Genomic DNA, 18,765 nt, shown 5'->3' on the forward strand with positions numbered 1-18,765 from the left:
CGACTGACTTTTTTGGTTTACTTTAGTTGGGCCTGGGCAACACGAAACATCACTCATCAAACAGAACTGACTAAGGGCACGTTTGACAGATGTGGCTAGCGGCTGCTTGTTTAAATGAGGGGAATTCCATGAGCACTGAACGTTACCAATTCGCGTGAAACCACCAGTTCTTCGCTTCAGGTCTTCACACATTTTAAAAGTAAACATTGTCTCAAACCCGGAGATAACTTCTGAAGATTAAGTCCGAAGGGATTCCAGGCGGGACAGAAAATACTACTTGTGATAGTACATTGGTTTTGCTTTCCCTCCGGAACCCCCCGGCGAAGCCACAACATCCCTCTGCTCACAGGACTGACCATCCCAGCACAACAGTCTAAATCACGACGTCTGTCACAGGGCTTCCCAGAAGATGGAGTATCTCGGTGCAACGACGGCACGGCACGGCCGTGCACAGTTTGATAGCACACATGCACCTGTTCACTTCTTGCTCTGACAGCTCCCTCTTTCCCACTCGTTTCCATACCTGCAACCACAATCAGAGTATTCATCTGGCCCCAGCCACCCCCGGGATGCACTCATTCTAATCTGCTGAACCTTACATTGGATCTAAACATCTCGATGTCTTTTACTTTGTACTCTTCACCATGTCATTCATTCTCCGCGCAGTTCACGTTCCTTCTTGTTCCTTTGCGTGAACTCTTTCTCCCAAGGAACGTTTACAGCCGACCCCGCCCCAGAAGCAACACCAGTGCGTCCCTCCGGCTTCACTGCACACTGTGATCCTGAGTTTTCTACTATCATTTTTCGGTACTGCAAATCCCTCCACTTCACCATCCTCACTTACGCTTTTTGTGACTCTGGCCATACGACCAACAGCTCAGTGCCACGAAGCCTATATGCCGGTATTTGGCTTTGGTCTACATTGGTCGGTCATATTGTGGCAATTCCGCTGTTCCATTATCCGGGTTCCACATTTCCTGAAGTTTGAATTTTTCATCATACAGGAAGTCTCTTGCTATGCCCTCCACCGCATTGCTTTTTTCTGCCACTTCCGAATCTCGGCGATCGCATCTTCTCTCGTCTGATATGATCCCCATAAGAAACGGTCCTTGTAATTTTGTTTCCCTACCCATGCCGCCTCAGGCGCAACCAAGTCCACTTCGGATAATGCCCATTGTTCATGCCACTGTTCTTTTTCGATGAAATTCCCAGCCATTCTCTTATTATGACTGTATTATTATGATCATGCTGGACGGTATGTCAAAACAAGTTATTAATAAACATTACTATCATTATATTACACAATTTTCACCGCCGATTTCACCCAGGTGGGTACTCAGAAAACGTTTGGATCCAGCCTACTCGTCCGAAACAACGAATTGAACGGGCTGGCTTACGGAAATTCTGCGCACCATCTTAGTCCGGGAAGCGTGCCTTGCGTCAAATATATCAACATTAATAATAATAATAATGTTTATTCCCAACCTGTGGGTGGCATACCGCCCGGCATGATCATTGTTTCAGTCAGAATGAAGCATGACTGGGGTGTTTGTGGGGTGCGGATTGCACAAAATAAGGACAACGTTATAAACGGTGTGAAATGTACGATGAAGCGGTAATAACAGGTTTCTTTCCCAACTTATTGGGAACAATGGTCACAAGGTGCGACTAGTTCAAAGACAATCAGCTGACATGAACTAAGGCTGAAAAGCATTGCTTGCCATGAGTGACCTTGGGCGGTTACGTAAATGGCCGGAGTCACAACGAGCAAAAGTGGAGATGCAGGTGGGATAATTCAAATTGGGAGCACATGGCGAGTTTTTGTCTCAAAAATTTGGTTTAATCTAAAACTAAACAGACTCACTGGTTGCACTGTTGTAGGGAAGTCAGGAGCAGTGGATAGGTTGAATGGGTGCAAGGTGCTAATAAAAAGGGCGACTAGAACACCGTATACGGATTTAGACTTGTGGAGAAGGTAAGCCGAAATTGCAGCAGAAAAACCAGGCCAGCAATATCCAAGCAAAAATTCATCGGGCACGGAAGAGCTCACCCCAGAGACGAGGCCAGGTGAAAAATTTGCTCGAAGTTGTGGCTACAGGCTCGAGCGGGCGAGGGGTTGCGGCCGGGATTCTGGAGAAAATAGGTGCGGGAGCGCCATCTCACTGGGTATGACAGTGCCATACCATCATCGCGCTGATATGCTTCGGTCTATGGACAGCCCCGTAACGGTCGTCAAGGGTGCCGCGATCGGAGAAGGGCTACGTAGTTCTGTGGCAGCTGGCTCTGAGTGAGACGGAAATTGACGCAGAGAGTCATGCAGATGTATGCTCACGGATAATTTCCCTTGCGTTGAAGGATCGTGTGAGTGTAGACCGGACACCAGTCAGTTTGAATGAATAACAGTTCTAAGGGGTGTTTGGGCAACCTCAATCGAGGTTTGCAGCTTGTGAAGAGGGGCGACGGGAAAGAAATATAATGAAAGCAGTGGCGGGCGTTAGAAGTCGTAAGACACAACGGCGTCAATAGAAAAAAAGCTAAAAGGGGATATCAGCAGGCTGAATGGACCCAAGAAAGGTGAACTGTGAGTTAATCACCTGTACCATCACCTCAAGCTCCGAGTCAATAGCACCTATGGGGAAGGATTCGTAAGCCCAAGTACTGAACTTGGATCATACGTATCTGGGCCCATGAATGAAGAGGATAGCTACATCTACAATGTGCAGAATGCATGCATCACCACCCTTGGGGATTCGCAGGCCCTATTCCAATGGTAGTTAGACTTCCACAACAAACTCACTTCCTAAGCCCAAGACTACAGCTTCCTCCACCCTACCGGGTATAATACCTAATTTCTTCACGGATTTGTTAAGACTACTGCTCTTTTAACTTTCGATCATCATCATCACCACTTACAGGAGAAAATCCAACTTTAGCGCCAATGCTTCGCTGCCGTACAACCGTGATTTGGAAGCCTTATCATAATGTAAAGGATAAAAGTAAACCTGGTAGCCTACCAAAACCATTCCAAGATGACAACACCTCCAGACAGTCATTCAGGCGATCTGGATAGGAAGTGATAACAAGAACACCACCGATCCAAGCAGCCATATTTTGCAATGCCCCCAACCACGCACAGCAAGGATCACGCGATTCCCATTCCGCAGGGCGAACCGCATCGGTAGCACCCACACTTTTGGAAATCTCTTTCACAATCCCCTACAAGGTGGATGGTTCGCCAACTCCTTGCTTCCACTACTCTTAACTGAGTATGAAAAGCAGCACCCAATTCGGCAAATAATGACTCGGCAAGGGCAATACATGGCCTAACCAATGCAGCTCCTGATGCTGGACACATTCTTTGACGTTAGTCTCGACTGCACAAGGGACCACTCGCTCTCTAGTTGGCCCGTTACGCATTTGCTGACACCAATCCACATGAGCGATGGTCGTGAAACAACGATCGTTTGAGACCGGGAGATGTTTTGTTTCCGGTGCTCAAATAGGCTGTCTCACATCATTACACAAAACAGCTCGTACCGTAGCCTTCATTGAGATTCGACCTCTTCCTTCACTCTCCAGTTTCTCGGAATTCCTAGGCAAAATTTTAGAAAAAATGAGGCAGCGACCCAACGTTGAGTTGGGTACCAAGACCCTGTCAGAAGTAAGAAGTTGAGTATGCATTCTCTGGTTCATACGTGGTGAAAAGACACTACAGAATATGCTGAGTTATCCAAACTTTCACGTTCAGAAACGATGAGCACTTGGCTTCCGACCCATATATATATATATATATATATATATATATATATATTCAATTACCTGCCAGACCTATTAGTCGACCTGCATCTGAAGTGTGGCCATCTGTTTGCACCTCTTGCTCACCCTCCGTGTATCCATTTCTTCATAACCGACCGTCAAAAACATTCACACGACAGACGTACTTCGCCTGCTCCATCGAACATCCGCCACAGGGTATGATCGTACCGCAAGCCATGAATGATTCGACAGGCGTGATGTACTTAGTAGACCATAAACATTCTAACCGCGATTGTCCAACGCATTGCTAAGGAAGCGAATATTTGAGGCGCTGAGACTAGTGTCTCTAAGAGGACGTGAATGGTTTTTCATAGGAAACAAACGCCCTGACATGTTTAGGATAGTATTACCAAAAGCCTTACCTTCAAAGCGTAAGTGGTGCCAGTGCGAAGCTGGACACATTTGAGGACTTTCCCACTGACACCCGTACCCAGAACGGAGCCAGTAATCTTGTAGTCATTTGTAACTTTCGTCCTCTTCGGACGAAACATGGAACGTCCGGAAACAATCGGAGGTTAATTCACAAACGACCCCAGTCATTCAGCAGCCGAACGCCGCGGGAACAGCAGACGTCCTTGATACAGTAAATGTTTCAATTGGAGCGCTGCTTTTCTCTGCAACTGCAGGTTACGACTCACAGATAGGTGCGCAGGACGGAGGTTTTCGCCCAAGCTTCTTGGAATGAATTTGTTCTTGTCGTTCAGTAAGCAGTAAGCTCATCAGCGCAAGGAGTCGCATAGAAAGTACCTAATGGTGCTTTGAACTGGATCCTAAATGGAGCGTGGACAACCGTCAGAGGAGGGTTATTCAACGCAGCAACTGCCCAAAATGAGACCAATTTGCCCAACAAAAGTGTTTCCTGAGCTTCAAAATCTGCTTGCCTTGCCTCCACCCTGTGTCTACTCGATCAATAGTGAAATCCTGTTGTCCAAACCCCGGTCACACAGTGCATGAGTAAATACTAGTTCTCTTTGAAGGAAGCAATAATTCAGGCGAAATAGTTCAAGCACAACGAGACGCGTTTCGAAGACCACGGGTTGAGGATGGTCCATTTACTTAGCAGCTCGCTGGACACTTTCAATGAAGGACACTTCCTTGGTGGCATATTCAAGAAGAAACGGTCAGACGTAAGCCAATGTGGCTTGTGTGATCAATACGGGGCGTAGGCACCGTGGAACAGCAAATGCTTTTTGAGCTGTTTTCTCATGATTCAGTGAGAAAAGGGTATTGACAAATGGACGCGCTTTCCGCCATTCAGAGTAAGGTGCCGGCCCAACGACTACTGCCTTGCAACGACTACATCCATTTGGACAGCGCTGGCATTGGTATTAAAGGATTTCAAGCCGCTCGCAAAAATTCAACACGGTCGTGCAAGAACATCTAAAATGTCGTTGGTGTATATCAGAAATAGAAGTGTGTGGAACCCCAATTGGGACCGGCGCCGGAAAAGAGTAGGTCGAGCCTACTTTCACCCTGAGTGTTCTGGCTGAAAAGAGCGCCCCACTCCAGCGCAAAATTTCTCTTTGAATCCGGTAAGACTCGATTTTGTGGAGCAGCTTACGTGGGGGACCCGATCAAATGCTTTCGAGGGGCCGAAAAATAATGTATCAGATTTGAGTCCCTAATCTTTAGCCTAAGCCGCTTGGGTTAAGCTATCCATAAATACCAACATATTCGTTACGCAAGAATGGTTAGGGAGAAATCCGTGTTGAGCTGGGGATATCAAGTTGTTGGAAGTAAGGTGATCCAGGATAGCTTGCCTCAGAATGCGTTTCATCACCTTGCACGGCACGCTATTGAGCCTTACAGCACAATAGTTTCCGGGCGATAGCGTGATTAGCGTGACAATTGCTCACTTGCAAGCAGGAGGATTGTGTCTTGGCGAAACACTAGCTAGAAATGCGTTGCCACCTTGAGCGACGTTTTCCTCAGGATACTTACTGGACGTGGTCTGGCTCTAAGAGGCGGAACGGGTTGATCCAGCGCAAGGAATTGACGAATGTCCTCCACCGTGAAGAATAAGTAGGCTAGGGGTCGTCCATATTTATGCCTTGGCGAGTTGCAATTGGCGAGGACCCTGAAGCTGAATATAAACCTCATGATGTTCTCTGTAAAATTCAGATACTGCCTTTAGATCGCTCGTAGCTCCCCAGGTCCTGTCCCTCAACGCAATGCGTTTGGCTTGACTCTGCGGTGATGCCCCATGTATTTAGATAGCACAATTCTTTTTCCGGGCGAGGATTAGAATGGTGGCTTGTTTTTTATGTTCCACTGAGGGGGGGTTGATTTACAGCGACGCGGCATTGCACAAAACGTCAGCTCATCTTCTGTGTTTCCTGTAGTCAGCTGTTGGTAAAAAGCTGGCGTCTTTTTCCAGAAGGCGCGGAATACTTTTAGGTAGCTTGCGACCCATCGGACTGCATGCTGGTTTTTTTAGGACGAACATCGTATCAGTCCGGTAAACTATCTGGACAATGGCTCTATGTAATTCTATCACTGAAGCTGGTATCGCTTTGACTTGTTCAAGAACGATGCACACCCCTGAGAGGTCTTCACGAAAGACGTTTCGAATATACGTTTGGGGATCGAGATTTCTGATCAAGTAGCAGATGAAATCGCACATTGATCACTACTTCTCAGTGAAGTGTTAATTAACACCTGATCAGCAAAGAATCTGTCGTTGGTGATGACCACATCCAGGATGGATTGTAGTTCGCCTGTGCGGTATCTGTTTGGTGCGACGATACGTTAAGTGGAAGCGCTGCCCTGAACGACTTTGGCCAGGGCCACTGCAAAAATCCCGCTTGATTCGAGGTATTGAGGCTCCACCAAGGAACACTTTGGGGCGTTGCAATAGTGATAAGAATAATGTTTATTCCCAACTTGTGGGTGGCATACCGTCTGGCATGATCATATGGTTACAGTCAGAAGGAAGCATGACTGAGGGTTTGTGGCGGTGTGGATTGCACAAAAAGAGGACAACGTCATAAACAGTGGGGAATATCCAATGAAATAGTAATAATGGGTTTCTTTACCAACGTGTTGGGAACGATGGGCATGAGGTCCGACTAGTCCGAAGACGTAGCCCAGTTGGCATGAAATAAAGCTGGAAACCATTGCTGGCCCTGAGTGACCTTGTGTGGTTAGGTAAATGGCCAGAGTCACAACGCGCAGAAGTGGAGATGGAGATGGGATAATTCGAATTGGGAGCACATGGCGGGTTTGGTCTCAAAAATGTAGTTCAATCTGAAACTAAGCCGACTGAAAGGTTGCGCTGCTGTAGGGAAGTCAGGTGCAGGGGATAGGTTGGATGGGGCAAGGTGCTAATACACAGGATGGCCCGAACACCGTATACGGATTTGGGTTTGTGGATAAGGCAAGCCGAAATCGCAGCTCATCCCAGAGACGGGACCGGGTGAAAAATTTGCTCACAGTTGTGACTACAGGCTTGAGTGGGCGAGGGGTTGTGGTCGAGATTCTGGAGAAAATAGCTGCGGGATCGTCATCTCACTGGGTATGACAGTGCCATGTCATCATTGCACTGACATGCTTCGGTTTATGGACAGCCCCGTAACGGTCGTCAAGAGCGCCGCGGTCGGAGAAGGGGTGCGCAGTTCCGTGGCAGCTGGTTCTGGGTGAGACGAAGATGGACACAGAGAGTTATGCAGATGTCGTTGTAGGACCGTGTGAGGGTAGACCGGACACCAGTCAGTTTGAATGAATAACAGTTCTAAGGGGTGTTTGGGCAACCTCAATCGAGGTTTGCAGCTTGTGAAGAGGGGCGACGGGAAAGAAATATAATGAAAGCAGTGGCGGGCGTTAGAAGTCGTAAGACACAACGGCGTCAATAGAAAAAAAGCTAAAAGGGGATATCAGCAGGCTGAATGGACCCAAGAAAGGTGAACTCGTTTGCTGATCTAGAAGCCTTGTACTAGTTGCGCCAGAGTAGGTGTTTAGTTTTAGGAAGGTGAAAAAATTGTCGTCGAGATAGCTAGCAGGGAGGCTAGCTGTTGGACTAGTTGAGAACGGGCGGATGTTTTTGGCTTACCAAAGCATCGTGACATAGGGTCCTTGTTGTGTAGAAAGAGTGGTTAACGTAAACAGTGACAAAAGACGAGTAAAAAGCAACAGCTTCCTAGATGGTTGATAAGAATCATAGCTTGATTGAGGTCTCCTACGTCAACCTAACAATAAAGTAAGATTAAGGATCACCAGTCGCCGAGTCAATGGTGTCAACTCAAGAAAACGAATGATGCATGGCAAAAACAGCCATTAAATGCTAGCTGTGACTGCTTGTAATCATGAAATGATAGGTTATTAGCATTTTGTGCATACGATTGCTCTAGATGACAACAGGGAAGGTGTGTGCTTTGTTTGGATGATCAAGTGTACTAGGAATGGTATGACACCACGAAAACGAAATTCGCAACTCCTCGCACCTCGACGTTAGCCGTGAGCCTCACACGGTACTCTCAGGCCACCCCATGCATAAACATTCTTTAATTTTTTAAATTTTATTTTATTTAGAACAAACGGAAGGACAGCTGTCGTCCACTTGTATTTCTTGGTGTTGTGGGACAAGTGCCAACCGGAACAAGGCTCCACCAAGCTTCGAGCCCCGGCTGTAGTTGCCCAAACGCCCCGTACAACCATTATTCACTCAATCTGGCTGGTCCCCGGTCTTCACTCACATGCTCCTACAACTGAAGTTAAAGTATCCTTGACCCTGCATCGGCCTGACTCTATCTGGTCAATCTCCTTGCCTAACCCAGATTCAGCTGCTAGTGAATTGCGTATCCCCTCCTCAATTGTGGCAACCTTGACAACCGTTACCGGGCTGTCCATAAGCCGAAACGTGTCAGTGCAATGATGGTAGGGCACTGCCGTACTTACTGGGATGGCACTCCCGCGAACTCTCTCTTACTTGAGCCAGTAATTACAACTACCAGCAAATTTTTCACTTTACCTCAATTGCGTCTGAGGCAAGTTATTTCTATGAAACATTCGACCGGATTTGATCAACCTGGTTTTCTGCTGCAATTCCGGCTTGCCTCCTCCATAAGTTCAATTCCAATGTTGGAGATTTTAGTATCCCCAAAGACGGCTTATTTTTCGAGTTATTGTCAAGTTATTTTCCGAAAATTTTGAATTTTTAAATTTTGCGCCTTTTCCGCCGTGTTGAACCTTAATCCAAAAAGACGCGTCTTTTTCCTATTGGCCAGTCATACTTTGTGTGCACTAACCGATTCATCCCTCCCCAAGGTCGCCCGAAATATATATACGACGTTGCTCTCACCGTGATTCACCTTTGTCTGAGGCAGTAAAAGCCCTCTGCTGATGGTCTGGTCTTCTTCTCTCTGCGCTATGAGTGGTTGGGCTCGCGTCATAGCTGGGGATTTGTGCGCTCTTTCTCAGGTAGCATGTAGCCTTTGATCGTACCTGATTCCGATACATATCATGCTTCTCACACAAGTTCAATTCCATACAGTGTTCGTTTGGCCGTGTGCATTAGCACGACTTTCCCATCGAACCACATCTTTGCACCCGACTTCCCTACATCAGTGGCACTAGTGAGTCTACTTAGTCTCAGGTTAAACCATATTTGTTAGACAAAACTTGTCATTTGCTTTCACTTCAAATTATTTTCATCTCCATCTCCGTTTGTTCAACCGCCCAAGGTCACTCGTAGCCAAGAACGGTCCTCACTTTCAGTTCATATAAGCCGACGTCATTTTTGAACCAGTCGGACCTCGTGCCCATTGTCCTACTTTTTTATTTTTTCAGTTCCCGCAATTGCAATGACTTTTCATGTAAAAAGCATGCTTCGTTGGTTGTACCTTCCTCCACGCTGTGTTGTGGTCCGCCGTGCTCAGGCTGTAACCATCCGATCAGGCCTCAATCGGTATGTTCCTGACAAGTAGGGAAATAATGAGCCTATTATTAGTACTTCATCGGATATTGTCCACTATTTCTGACATCGTCTTCCATTTTGCGCAACTCCTAGTACCTGTCTAGTACCTAGTACTCCCCCCAGTCGTGCTTTATTCTGACTGGATGCATCATCATGCCTGACGGTACGCCATCCGCAAATTGGGAATAAACATTATTATTATTCCTAATGGAACAGTGCAGCTTTATGAATGATAGACACCCCGAGGAGGCGTTTGCTTGAGAGCTTATTTATAATTTTTTCACGATCCTTGTGTAAATTTTCGCCACCCCTTTGAGAAACATCTCCAAGTCGTGAACATAATGTCAAGGAGGCCAAAAAATGCATCGAGTGACGAGCGCTGGTATTCGCAACTGTTCGCGATGCAATTCTGACGCGCTCGTTTAATACAAGAGCAGCGTTTGTTAACCGCACTTTTTTGTTTATTTGATGCACTCGTACAAACGTACTGGGTAGCCACTCCGATTAGCACCTTCCACCCAATGTCAGTCGACGATAATTCTGAAATGAAAAGTCTACGGTCGGTCAGGCCTCCAGTAAAAGCGTTGAAACATCCTAAACTTATGAAGGCAACTACATAAATCTAACCAACTATTGAAAATGAGCGACCCAAGCAAAGTTGATGAGGCTGCGTACATGGCAGTCGCAGGGACGGCTTTACTTTATGGTTCAAAGTTGAGCCCCGGGATGCCATGAAGCGTCCTTAAAAGTGTAACTAAATGCGTCGCCGTAGCGACTTTTTATTTACTGGGTGGGTAAATGGTGTCAATTTATTTTTTTCTAAGCATAAGAATAAACTACGGGATACTTACATTCACTTATACATCCTTGCATGCTAATTTCGCATCAAGTTTCATTATTACTGAATTTTGGCGGGTAGAAACATCAGGAGCTGTAACGAAGACATTTAGCGCTTGGTGCAATCAAACTGGCCTCTAGCCATTAGCTCTTCTGGTGTGGCTAAACTTTACAGGATGTACTTCAGACCAGCGTAGCCTGTGCGGTCATGGCAGCCGGTTAGTCCGGTTGCCACGTCAAGGTAGCATCACAGTTAGGTATGGCCCCGAAAGACCTTCACTCACCCAAATCTAGCCAGTATTAATAAAGTATCTCCAACATTATACTGGCCAGTTATGGTAGAATTTCAGCTTTGGCATGCGCGAGTCAATGCGCACCGGGCGGTAAACAATGAGAAGAACATAGCTGTCTCTTTCCAGAATTTATCAAGGTCACGGTAGTGAGTGGCGTGCATCTTATACTCGCATACGAAGTACTCAACGTGCCGGTAGACCATCTAGGTGGTACACTATGGGCTATTGGCGTAGCAGTCATGTGTCCAAAGAGGACCAACCTGGGCCGCGCATAAGCGACACGATATCGGGTGATGTATGGTTCCTGGGCACGAGACAAATCCAGGGTCGCCCATCCTTATGATCTTTAAATCATTGAAATCTGAATGACCAATATCAAGTGGATTACAAATTGGCTCATTTTCCTACCGTATTATCAAAGCGAGTAGTGCGTCAAAACGTGTGTCGTCCCCCGCTGGAAATGACCAGCCAGATAAATTGCTACAGGCTTCCGGAACTTATGTACTTCTTAATAGCCTGGCGTGCGTTACAGCCGGGTGGGCCTCTGACAGCTCGCACTGAGATATCATGTTATCCACGAGAAATACCTTGATGCAGAACTGCCCACCGATCATACCCTTGAACCAGTTGAGTAGCCCAAGCAGAGGGGACAAATGCCCGCTTTTGACGAAGTTATACAAGGCCCCTCACCCGATCCCCATGACCAATGCTTAAGAAAGGTGCACCGCACCTACCTACATAGTTATGATTAAATACTCCGCCAGACTTCACCCCACACATATCTAACGTGGTGCGTAGAATTACCGCTTGCGATGTCAGCGAATCCTGTAAACCAAGCGTCAGATTCCACCATCAATACACGGTCACATTGATGGAGTGTTGCAAACAATGACGGTAATGACGGTAAAAACCAATGAAGTTATCAATTGAGACTGGTACTTACCGAAGCCGTCGTGGATATACTGGTCGATAAGCACCTTTCCAACTTCATATGCAATGTGTTGCCGCTTGTATTTCGGCAGAGTACCGCAATTCTTCAACTAATCGTAAATCTGGCTCAGCTAATGGAGAAGTTATCAAAAAACTAGTTGGCGCTCCAGGAAGAAGGACTTGAGTATCAATATGCATGGCAAAAACAGCCATTAAATGCTAGCTGTGACTGCTTGTAATCATGAAATGATAGGTTATTAGCATTTTGTGCATACGATTGCTCTAGATGACAACAGGGAAGGTGTGTGCTTTGTTTGGATGATCAAGTGTACTAGGAATGGTATGACACCACGAAAACGAAATTCGCAACTCCTCGCACCTCGACGTTAGCCGTGAGCCTCACACGGTACTCTCAGGCCACCCCATGCATAAACATTCTTTAATTTTTTAAATTTTATTTTATTTAGAACAAACGGAAGGACAGCTGTCGTCCACTTGTATTTCTTGGTGTTGTGGGACAAATGCCAACCGGAACAGGGCTCCACCAAGCTTCGAGCCCCGGCTGTAGTTGCCCAAACGCCCCGTACAACCATTATTCACTCAATCTGGCTGGTTCCCTGTCTTCACTCACATGCTCCTACAACTGAAGTTAAAGTATCCTTGACCCTGCATCGGCCTGACTCTATCTGGTCAATCTCCTTGCCTAACCCAGATTCAGCTGCTAGTGAATTGCGTATCCCCTCCTCAATTGTGGCAACCTTGACAACCGTTACCGGGCTGTCCATAAGCCGAAACGTGTCAGTGCAATGATGGTAGGGCACTGCCGTACTTACTGGGATGGCACTCCCGCGAACTCTCTCTTACTTGAGCCAGTAATTACAACTACCAGCAAATTTTTCACTTTACCTCAATTGCGTCTGAGGCAAGTTATTTCTATGAAACATTCGACCGGATTTGATCAACCTGGTTTTCTGCTGCAATTCCGGCTTGCCTCCTCCATAAGTTCAATTCCAATGTTGGAGATTTTAGTATCCCCAAAGACGGCTTATTTTTCGAGTTATTGTCAAGTTATTTTCCGAAAATTTTGAATTTTTAAATTTTGCGCCTTTTCCGCCGTGTTGAACCTTAATCCAAAAAGACGCGTCTTTTTCCTATTGGCCAGTCATACTTTGTGTGCACTAACCGATTCATCCCTCCCCAAGGTCGCCCGAAATATATATACGACGTTGCTCTCACCGTGATTCACCTTTGTCTGAGGCAGTAAAAGCCCTCTGCTGATGGTCTGGTCTTCTTCTCTCTGCGCTATGAGTGGTTGGGCTCGCGTCATAGCTGGGGATTTGTGCGCTCTTTCCCAGGTAGCATGTAGCCTTTGATCGTACCTGATTCCGATACATATCATGCTTCTCACACAAGTTCAATTCCATACAGTGTTCGTTTGGCCGTGTGCATTAGCACGACTTTCCCATCGAACCACATCTTTGCACCCGACTTCCCTACATCAGTGGCACTAGTGAGTCTACTTAGTCTCAGGTTAAACCATATTTGTTAGACAAAACTTGTCATTTGCTTTCACTTCAAATTATTTTCATCTCCATCTCCGTTTGTTCAACCGCCCAAGGTCACTCGTAGCCAAGAACGGTCCTCACTTTCAGTTCATATAAGCCGACGTCATTTTTGAACCAGTCGGACCTCGTGCCCATTGTCCTACTTTTTTATTTTTTCAGTTCCCGCAATTGCAATGACTTTTCATGTAAAAAGCATGCTTCGTTGGTTGTACCTTCCTCCACGCTGTGTTGTGGTCCGCCGTGCTCAGGCTGTAACCATCCGATCAGGCCTCAATCGGTATGTTCCTGACAAGTAGGGAAATAATGAGCCTATTATTAGTACTTCATCGGATATTGTCCACTATTTCTGACATCGTCTTCCATTTTGCGCAACTCCTAGTACCTGTCTAGTACCTAGTACTCCCCCCAGTCGTGCTTTATTCTGACTGGATGCATCATCATGCCTGACGGTACGCCATCCGCAAATTGGGAATAAACATTATTATTATTCCTAATGGAACAGTGCAGCTTTATGAATGATAGACACCCCGAGGAGGCGTTTGCTTGGGAGCTTATTTATAATTTTTTTACGATCCTTGTGTAAATTTTCGCCACCCCTTTGAGAAACATCTCCAAGTCGTGAACATAATGTCAAGGAGGCCAAAAAATGCATCGAGTGACGAGCGCTGGTATTCGCAACTGTTCGCGATGCAATTCTGACGCGCTCGTTTAATACAAGAGCAGCGTTTGTTAACCGCACTTTTTTGTTTATTTGATGCACTCGTACAAACGTACTGGGTAGCCACTCCGATTAGCACCTTCCACCCAATGTCAGTCGACGATAATTCTGAAATGAAAAGTCTACGGTCGGTCAGGCCTCCAGTAAAAGCGTTGAAACATCCTAAACTTATGAAGGCAACTACATAAATCTAACCAACTATTGAAAATGAGCGACCCAAGCAAAGTTGATGAGGCTGCGTACATGGCAGTCGCAGGGACGGCTTTACTTTATGGTTCAAAGTTGAGCCCCGGGATGCCATGAAGCGTCCTTAAAAGTGTAACTAAATGCGTCGCCGTAGCGACTTTTTATTTACTGGGTGGGTAAATGGTGTCAATTTATTTTTTTCTAAGCATAAGAATAAACTACGGGATACTTACATTCACTTATACATCCTTGCATGCTAATTTCGCATCAAGTTTCATTATTACTGAATTTTGGCGGGTAGAAACATCAGGAGCTGTAACGAAGACATTTAGCGCTTGGTGCAATCAAACTGGCCTCTAGCCATTAGCTCTTCTGGTGTGGCTAAACTTTACAGGATGTACTTCAGACCAGCGTAGCCTGTGCGGTCATGGCAGCCGGTTAGTCCGGTTGCCCCGTCAAGGTAGCATCACAGTTAGGTATGGCCCCGAAAGACCTTCACTCACCCAAATCTAGCCAGTATTAATAAAGTATCTCCAACATTATACTGGCCAGTTATGGTAGAATTTCAGCTTTGGCATGCGCGAGTCAATGCGCACCGGGCGGTAAACAATGAGAAGAACATAGCTGTCTCTTTCCAGAATTTATCAAGGTCACGGTAGTGAGTGGCGTGCATCTTATACTCGCATACGAAGTACTCAACGTGCCGGTAGACCATCTAGGTGGTACACTATGGGCTATTGGCGTAGCAGTCATGTGTCCAAAGAGGACCAACCTGGGCCGCGCATAAGCGACACGATATCGGGTGATGTATGGTTCCTGGGCACGAGACAAATCCAGGGTCGCCCATCCTTATGATCTTTAAATCATTGAAATCTGAATGACCAATATCAAGTGGATTACAAATTGGCTCATTTTCCTACCGTATTATCAAAGCGAGTAGTGCGTCAAAACGTGTGTCGTCCCCCGCTGGAAATGACCAGCCAGATAAATTGCTACAGGCTTCCGGAACTTATGTACTTCTTAATAGCCTGGCGTGCGTTACAGCCGGGTGGGCCTCTGACAGCTCGCACTGAGATATCATGTTATCCACGAGAAATACCTTGATGCAGAACTGCCCACCGATCATACCCTTGAACCAGTTGAGTAGCCCAAGCAGAGGGGACAAATGCCCGCTTTTGACGAAGTTATACAAGGCCCCTCACCCGATCCCCATGACCAATGCTTAAGAAAGGTGCACCGCACTTACCTACATAGTTATGATTAAATACTCCGCCAGACTTCACCCCACACATATCTAACGTGGTGCGTAGAATTACCGCTTGCGATGTCAGCGAATCCTTTAAACCAAGCGTCAGATTCCACCATCAATACACGGTCACATTGATGGAGTGTTGCAAACAATGACGGTAATGACGGTAAAAACCAATGAAGTTATCAATTGAGACTGGTACTTACCGAAGCCGTCGTGGATATACTGGTCGATAAGCACCTTTCCAACTTCATATGCAATGTGTTGCCGCTTGTATTTCGGCAGAGTACCGCAATTCTTCAACTAATCGTAAATCTGGCTCAGCTAATGGAGAAGTTATCAAAAAACTAGTTGGCGCTCCAGGAAGAAGGACTTGAGTATCAATATACCAGTGAAGATACATCCGGGCAACAATACAAAGTGAGCCGTTGGTTATCAAGATCCACAAACCCTACTGACTGGGACGAATTTGGCGAACTCTGCTTTTTCGGCTTTCACGCCTGATACTAATATAGAATGCTTTTCATATAATAATGTTTAATCACCGCTTTAGGCAGAAAAGCGACAGGGGGACGACTGTTCAATCGGGCATTATGTGAATCATGCCTTTCAAACAACAAACACAGACTTTACAGATCGGGAAAACGTAATAGGCATTAACCTAGTTACATTTACAATATGAGAAGAAAAAAAGCAGAAATTTAGTGGACTCGGGATTCAAACTGCGTCCGACACATTTATTTAGTCATCAGCGTAGTTCCACTAGGCCAACAGCGACCTGCCATCATTTTCATTGATCGATTGGATGGAGCTCCAGTGCGTCGGCTCAAGCGAGCTTTTTGCAGCGGTGCTGACTGAAGTCGATCAACGGAGCGCTTGGACTCAACATGTCGTTGCACCCACCAGATATGGCGCAGACCAACTACCATCTCTCCTGGATTCGGTCGTCACTAACGAAAGACACTTCGTTGATCAGGTAAAAATTACCGCTCCACTGGGACATAGCGGCCAATCTGTGCCGACCATTGATTTCATCAGATGTTGGGCCAAAAATCCTGAACTTCGAACGTTGTTTTGGGACTTCTGCCACGCATGCTTCTCAGGAATGCGCACATTTCTTGAACAACTTAAAAGGAGGCCAGCTTCAGCGGAACGATTATATAGTACCATTGTCCAGAAAGTTCAAGAGGCTGACGTGACGTTCGTCCCAAAGAAACCAGCACGCGGTCGGATGGGCCGTATGCTGCCTAAAAGGATTCCGCGAATTCCGGAAAAGAGGTTCCAACTTTTTTCAAAAAGTCGACTCTAGTGGCTGCAGAAGATGAGCTAACATTTCGCAAAATGGGGAACCGCTGTAAATCAGAAATCCGCTAATGGAACATACGAAAACAAGCCACCATCCTAGACCTCGCCCGGAAAAACAAAAACGTACTGTTCAAATACATGAGACATCGCCGCGGAAACAAGCCATCCGTGTTTACTCGAGGGACAGTGACGGTATCTGAGCTCTACAGAGAACACTATGCGGTCTACATTCAGCCCCAGCGTCCACGTCACACCCACTGTTGTCAAGGCGTAACTAGGACAAGCCTCTCACCGACCTGGTCTACACGGTGGAGGACATTCGTCAACTCTTGCACAAGATCAACCTATTATGTGCGTTTAGACCCGACGAGGTCCATCCAAGGAATCTGAAGAAAACGTCGTCTACACTGACACATCATTCCAACCTGGCGTTTCGTCAGTTGCTTGATGGAAACCACTTTCCCTTGTTTGGAAGTAGGCGATTGTCACTCCAATCTACAAAACTGGTGACCAACGATCACCTGGGCGCTACAGGCCTATAAGCCTCACTAGCGTGCCGTGCAAGCTGCTGGAACGCATTCTAAAGCGAGCTATCCTAGATCACCTTACTTCCAGCAATCTGATATCTCCAGCCCAACACGGATTTCTCCCAAACCGCTCTTGCGTGACAAACATGCTCGCGTTTATGAACAGCTTAACCCAAGCCAAGGACGAGGGNTAACCCAAGCAAAGGACGAGGGACTCATATCGGACGCCATATTTTTCGCCTTCTTAAAAGCATTTGATAGGGTCTTACACGTTCTGCTGCTCCACAAACCCGTGTGTTACGGGATTAAATAGAAAATCCTACTCTCGATCAAAGCGTCCCTATCAAACAGATCATTCCGAGTGAGAATAGGTTCGACCTACCCCTCCCCAGCGCCGGTCTCCATTGCAGTTTCTCAAGGCTCTGTCCTGGGACCAGTGCTGTTTCTGATCTACGTCAACGACCTCCCAGATGTTCTTGCAAGCCCATGTCTACTTTTTGCGGATGAATTGAAATCCTGGAGTTCCAATGCCAGTGCCCCCCCCCAAATGGATGTAGACGCTGCCAAGCAGTGGTCGTTGGACTGGCACCTTCCTCTGAATGATGAAAAATGCGTCCATATATCGTTTGGAGGAGACTCAGCGAATGCCTTTTTTATGCATGGTGAAAAGAGACCAGAAAACATCATGAGGATAGATGCCAAAAAAGATTTAGGCATCTGGGTCTCCTCAAACTTGTCCTTCGCACTACACCATGAGAAATCGGCCCAAAAGGCATTCGCCGTTTTACGGATGATCCGACGTACCTTCTCCCGTATTACTCGCATGGACTTCCAAATACTCTATGGGGCCTACGTCAGACCGCTCCTGGAGTACGCCAACCAAGTTGTCTACTCAGGACGTACGAAAGACGTTACCCTCATTGAGCGTGTCCAGCGGGCCGCCACGAGAATGGTTGCCGGCCTCAAGTCCGTGGACTACGAAACGCGTCTCGCGACGCTTGATCTCTTTCCCCTGGAGTACCGTCGCCTCCGAGGGAGCCTAATTCTTACTTACGCCCTGTTTGAACAAAGCTTGGCAAACAGGTTTTTACCGTTGACCCAGCAAACACCCGGCGAGGAAACAGTAAGAAAATTTTCAAGCCCAGGGCACACACATTCATTAGACATAATTTTTTCTCATTTCGGGTAGTAGGTGCGTGGAATGGCCTTCCTCCGGCGGTTGTTCACGCTCCTTCTAGAACCCGGTTTAAAGCATTATTAGACATTTTTTATGCGATTCCTCGCGCTGGCAAGCATACTGCCCCGCGGTGAGAACATAAAGAGCAGTGCTACACCCTTTTTTCACTTGTGCCTTTCAGGTGAACGACAGCCACTGACCGACAAGAACAAAACCGACCCGGGAAACTTGGGCAAAAGCCTCGATCCTGT

General features: G+C 46.6%; 2 protein-coding genes across 2 annotated transcripts in view; one reads left to right on the top strand and one right to left on the bottom strand.

The window, feature by feature from the left end:
* The window catches only part of T265_10979 (hypothetical protein), a gene marked incomplete at both ends in the record, with an annotated part of 40,606 nt that extends 22,864 nt beyond the window's left edge, over window positions 1-17,742 (bottom strand). The window contains 2 exons of the mRNA XM_009177508.1: window positions 5,758-5,893; window positions 17,720-17,742. Of these exons, the coding sequence (XP_009175772.1) occupies window positions 5,758-5,893; window positions 17,720-17,742 (159 nt within the window). The remainder of the gene's footprint in view (window positions 1-5,757; window positions 5,894-17,719) is intronic.
* Window positions 1,749-18,765, top strand: part of T265_10980 (hypothetical protein) — a gene marked incomplete at both ends in the record, with an annotated part of 64,448 nt that continues 47,431 nt past the window's right edge. Inside the window, 2 exons of the mRNA XM_009177509.1 lie at window positions 1,749-1,785; window positions 17,730-18,460. Coding sequence (XP_009175773.1) covers window positions 1,749-1,785; window positions 17,730-18,460 — 768 coding nt within the window. The remainder of the gene's footprint in view (window positions 1,786-17,729; window positions 18,461-18,765) is intronic.

Source organism: Opisthorchis viverrini (assembly GCF_000715545.1).
Source record: "Opisthorchis viverrini unplaced genomic scaffold opera_v5_431, whole genome shotgun sequence".
Lineage (NCBI taxonomy): Eukaryota > Metazoa > Platyhelminthes > Trematoda > Opisthorchiida > Opisthorchiidae > Opisthorchis > Opisthorchis viverrini.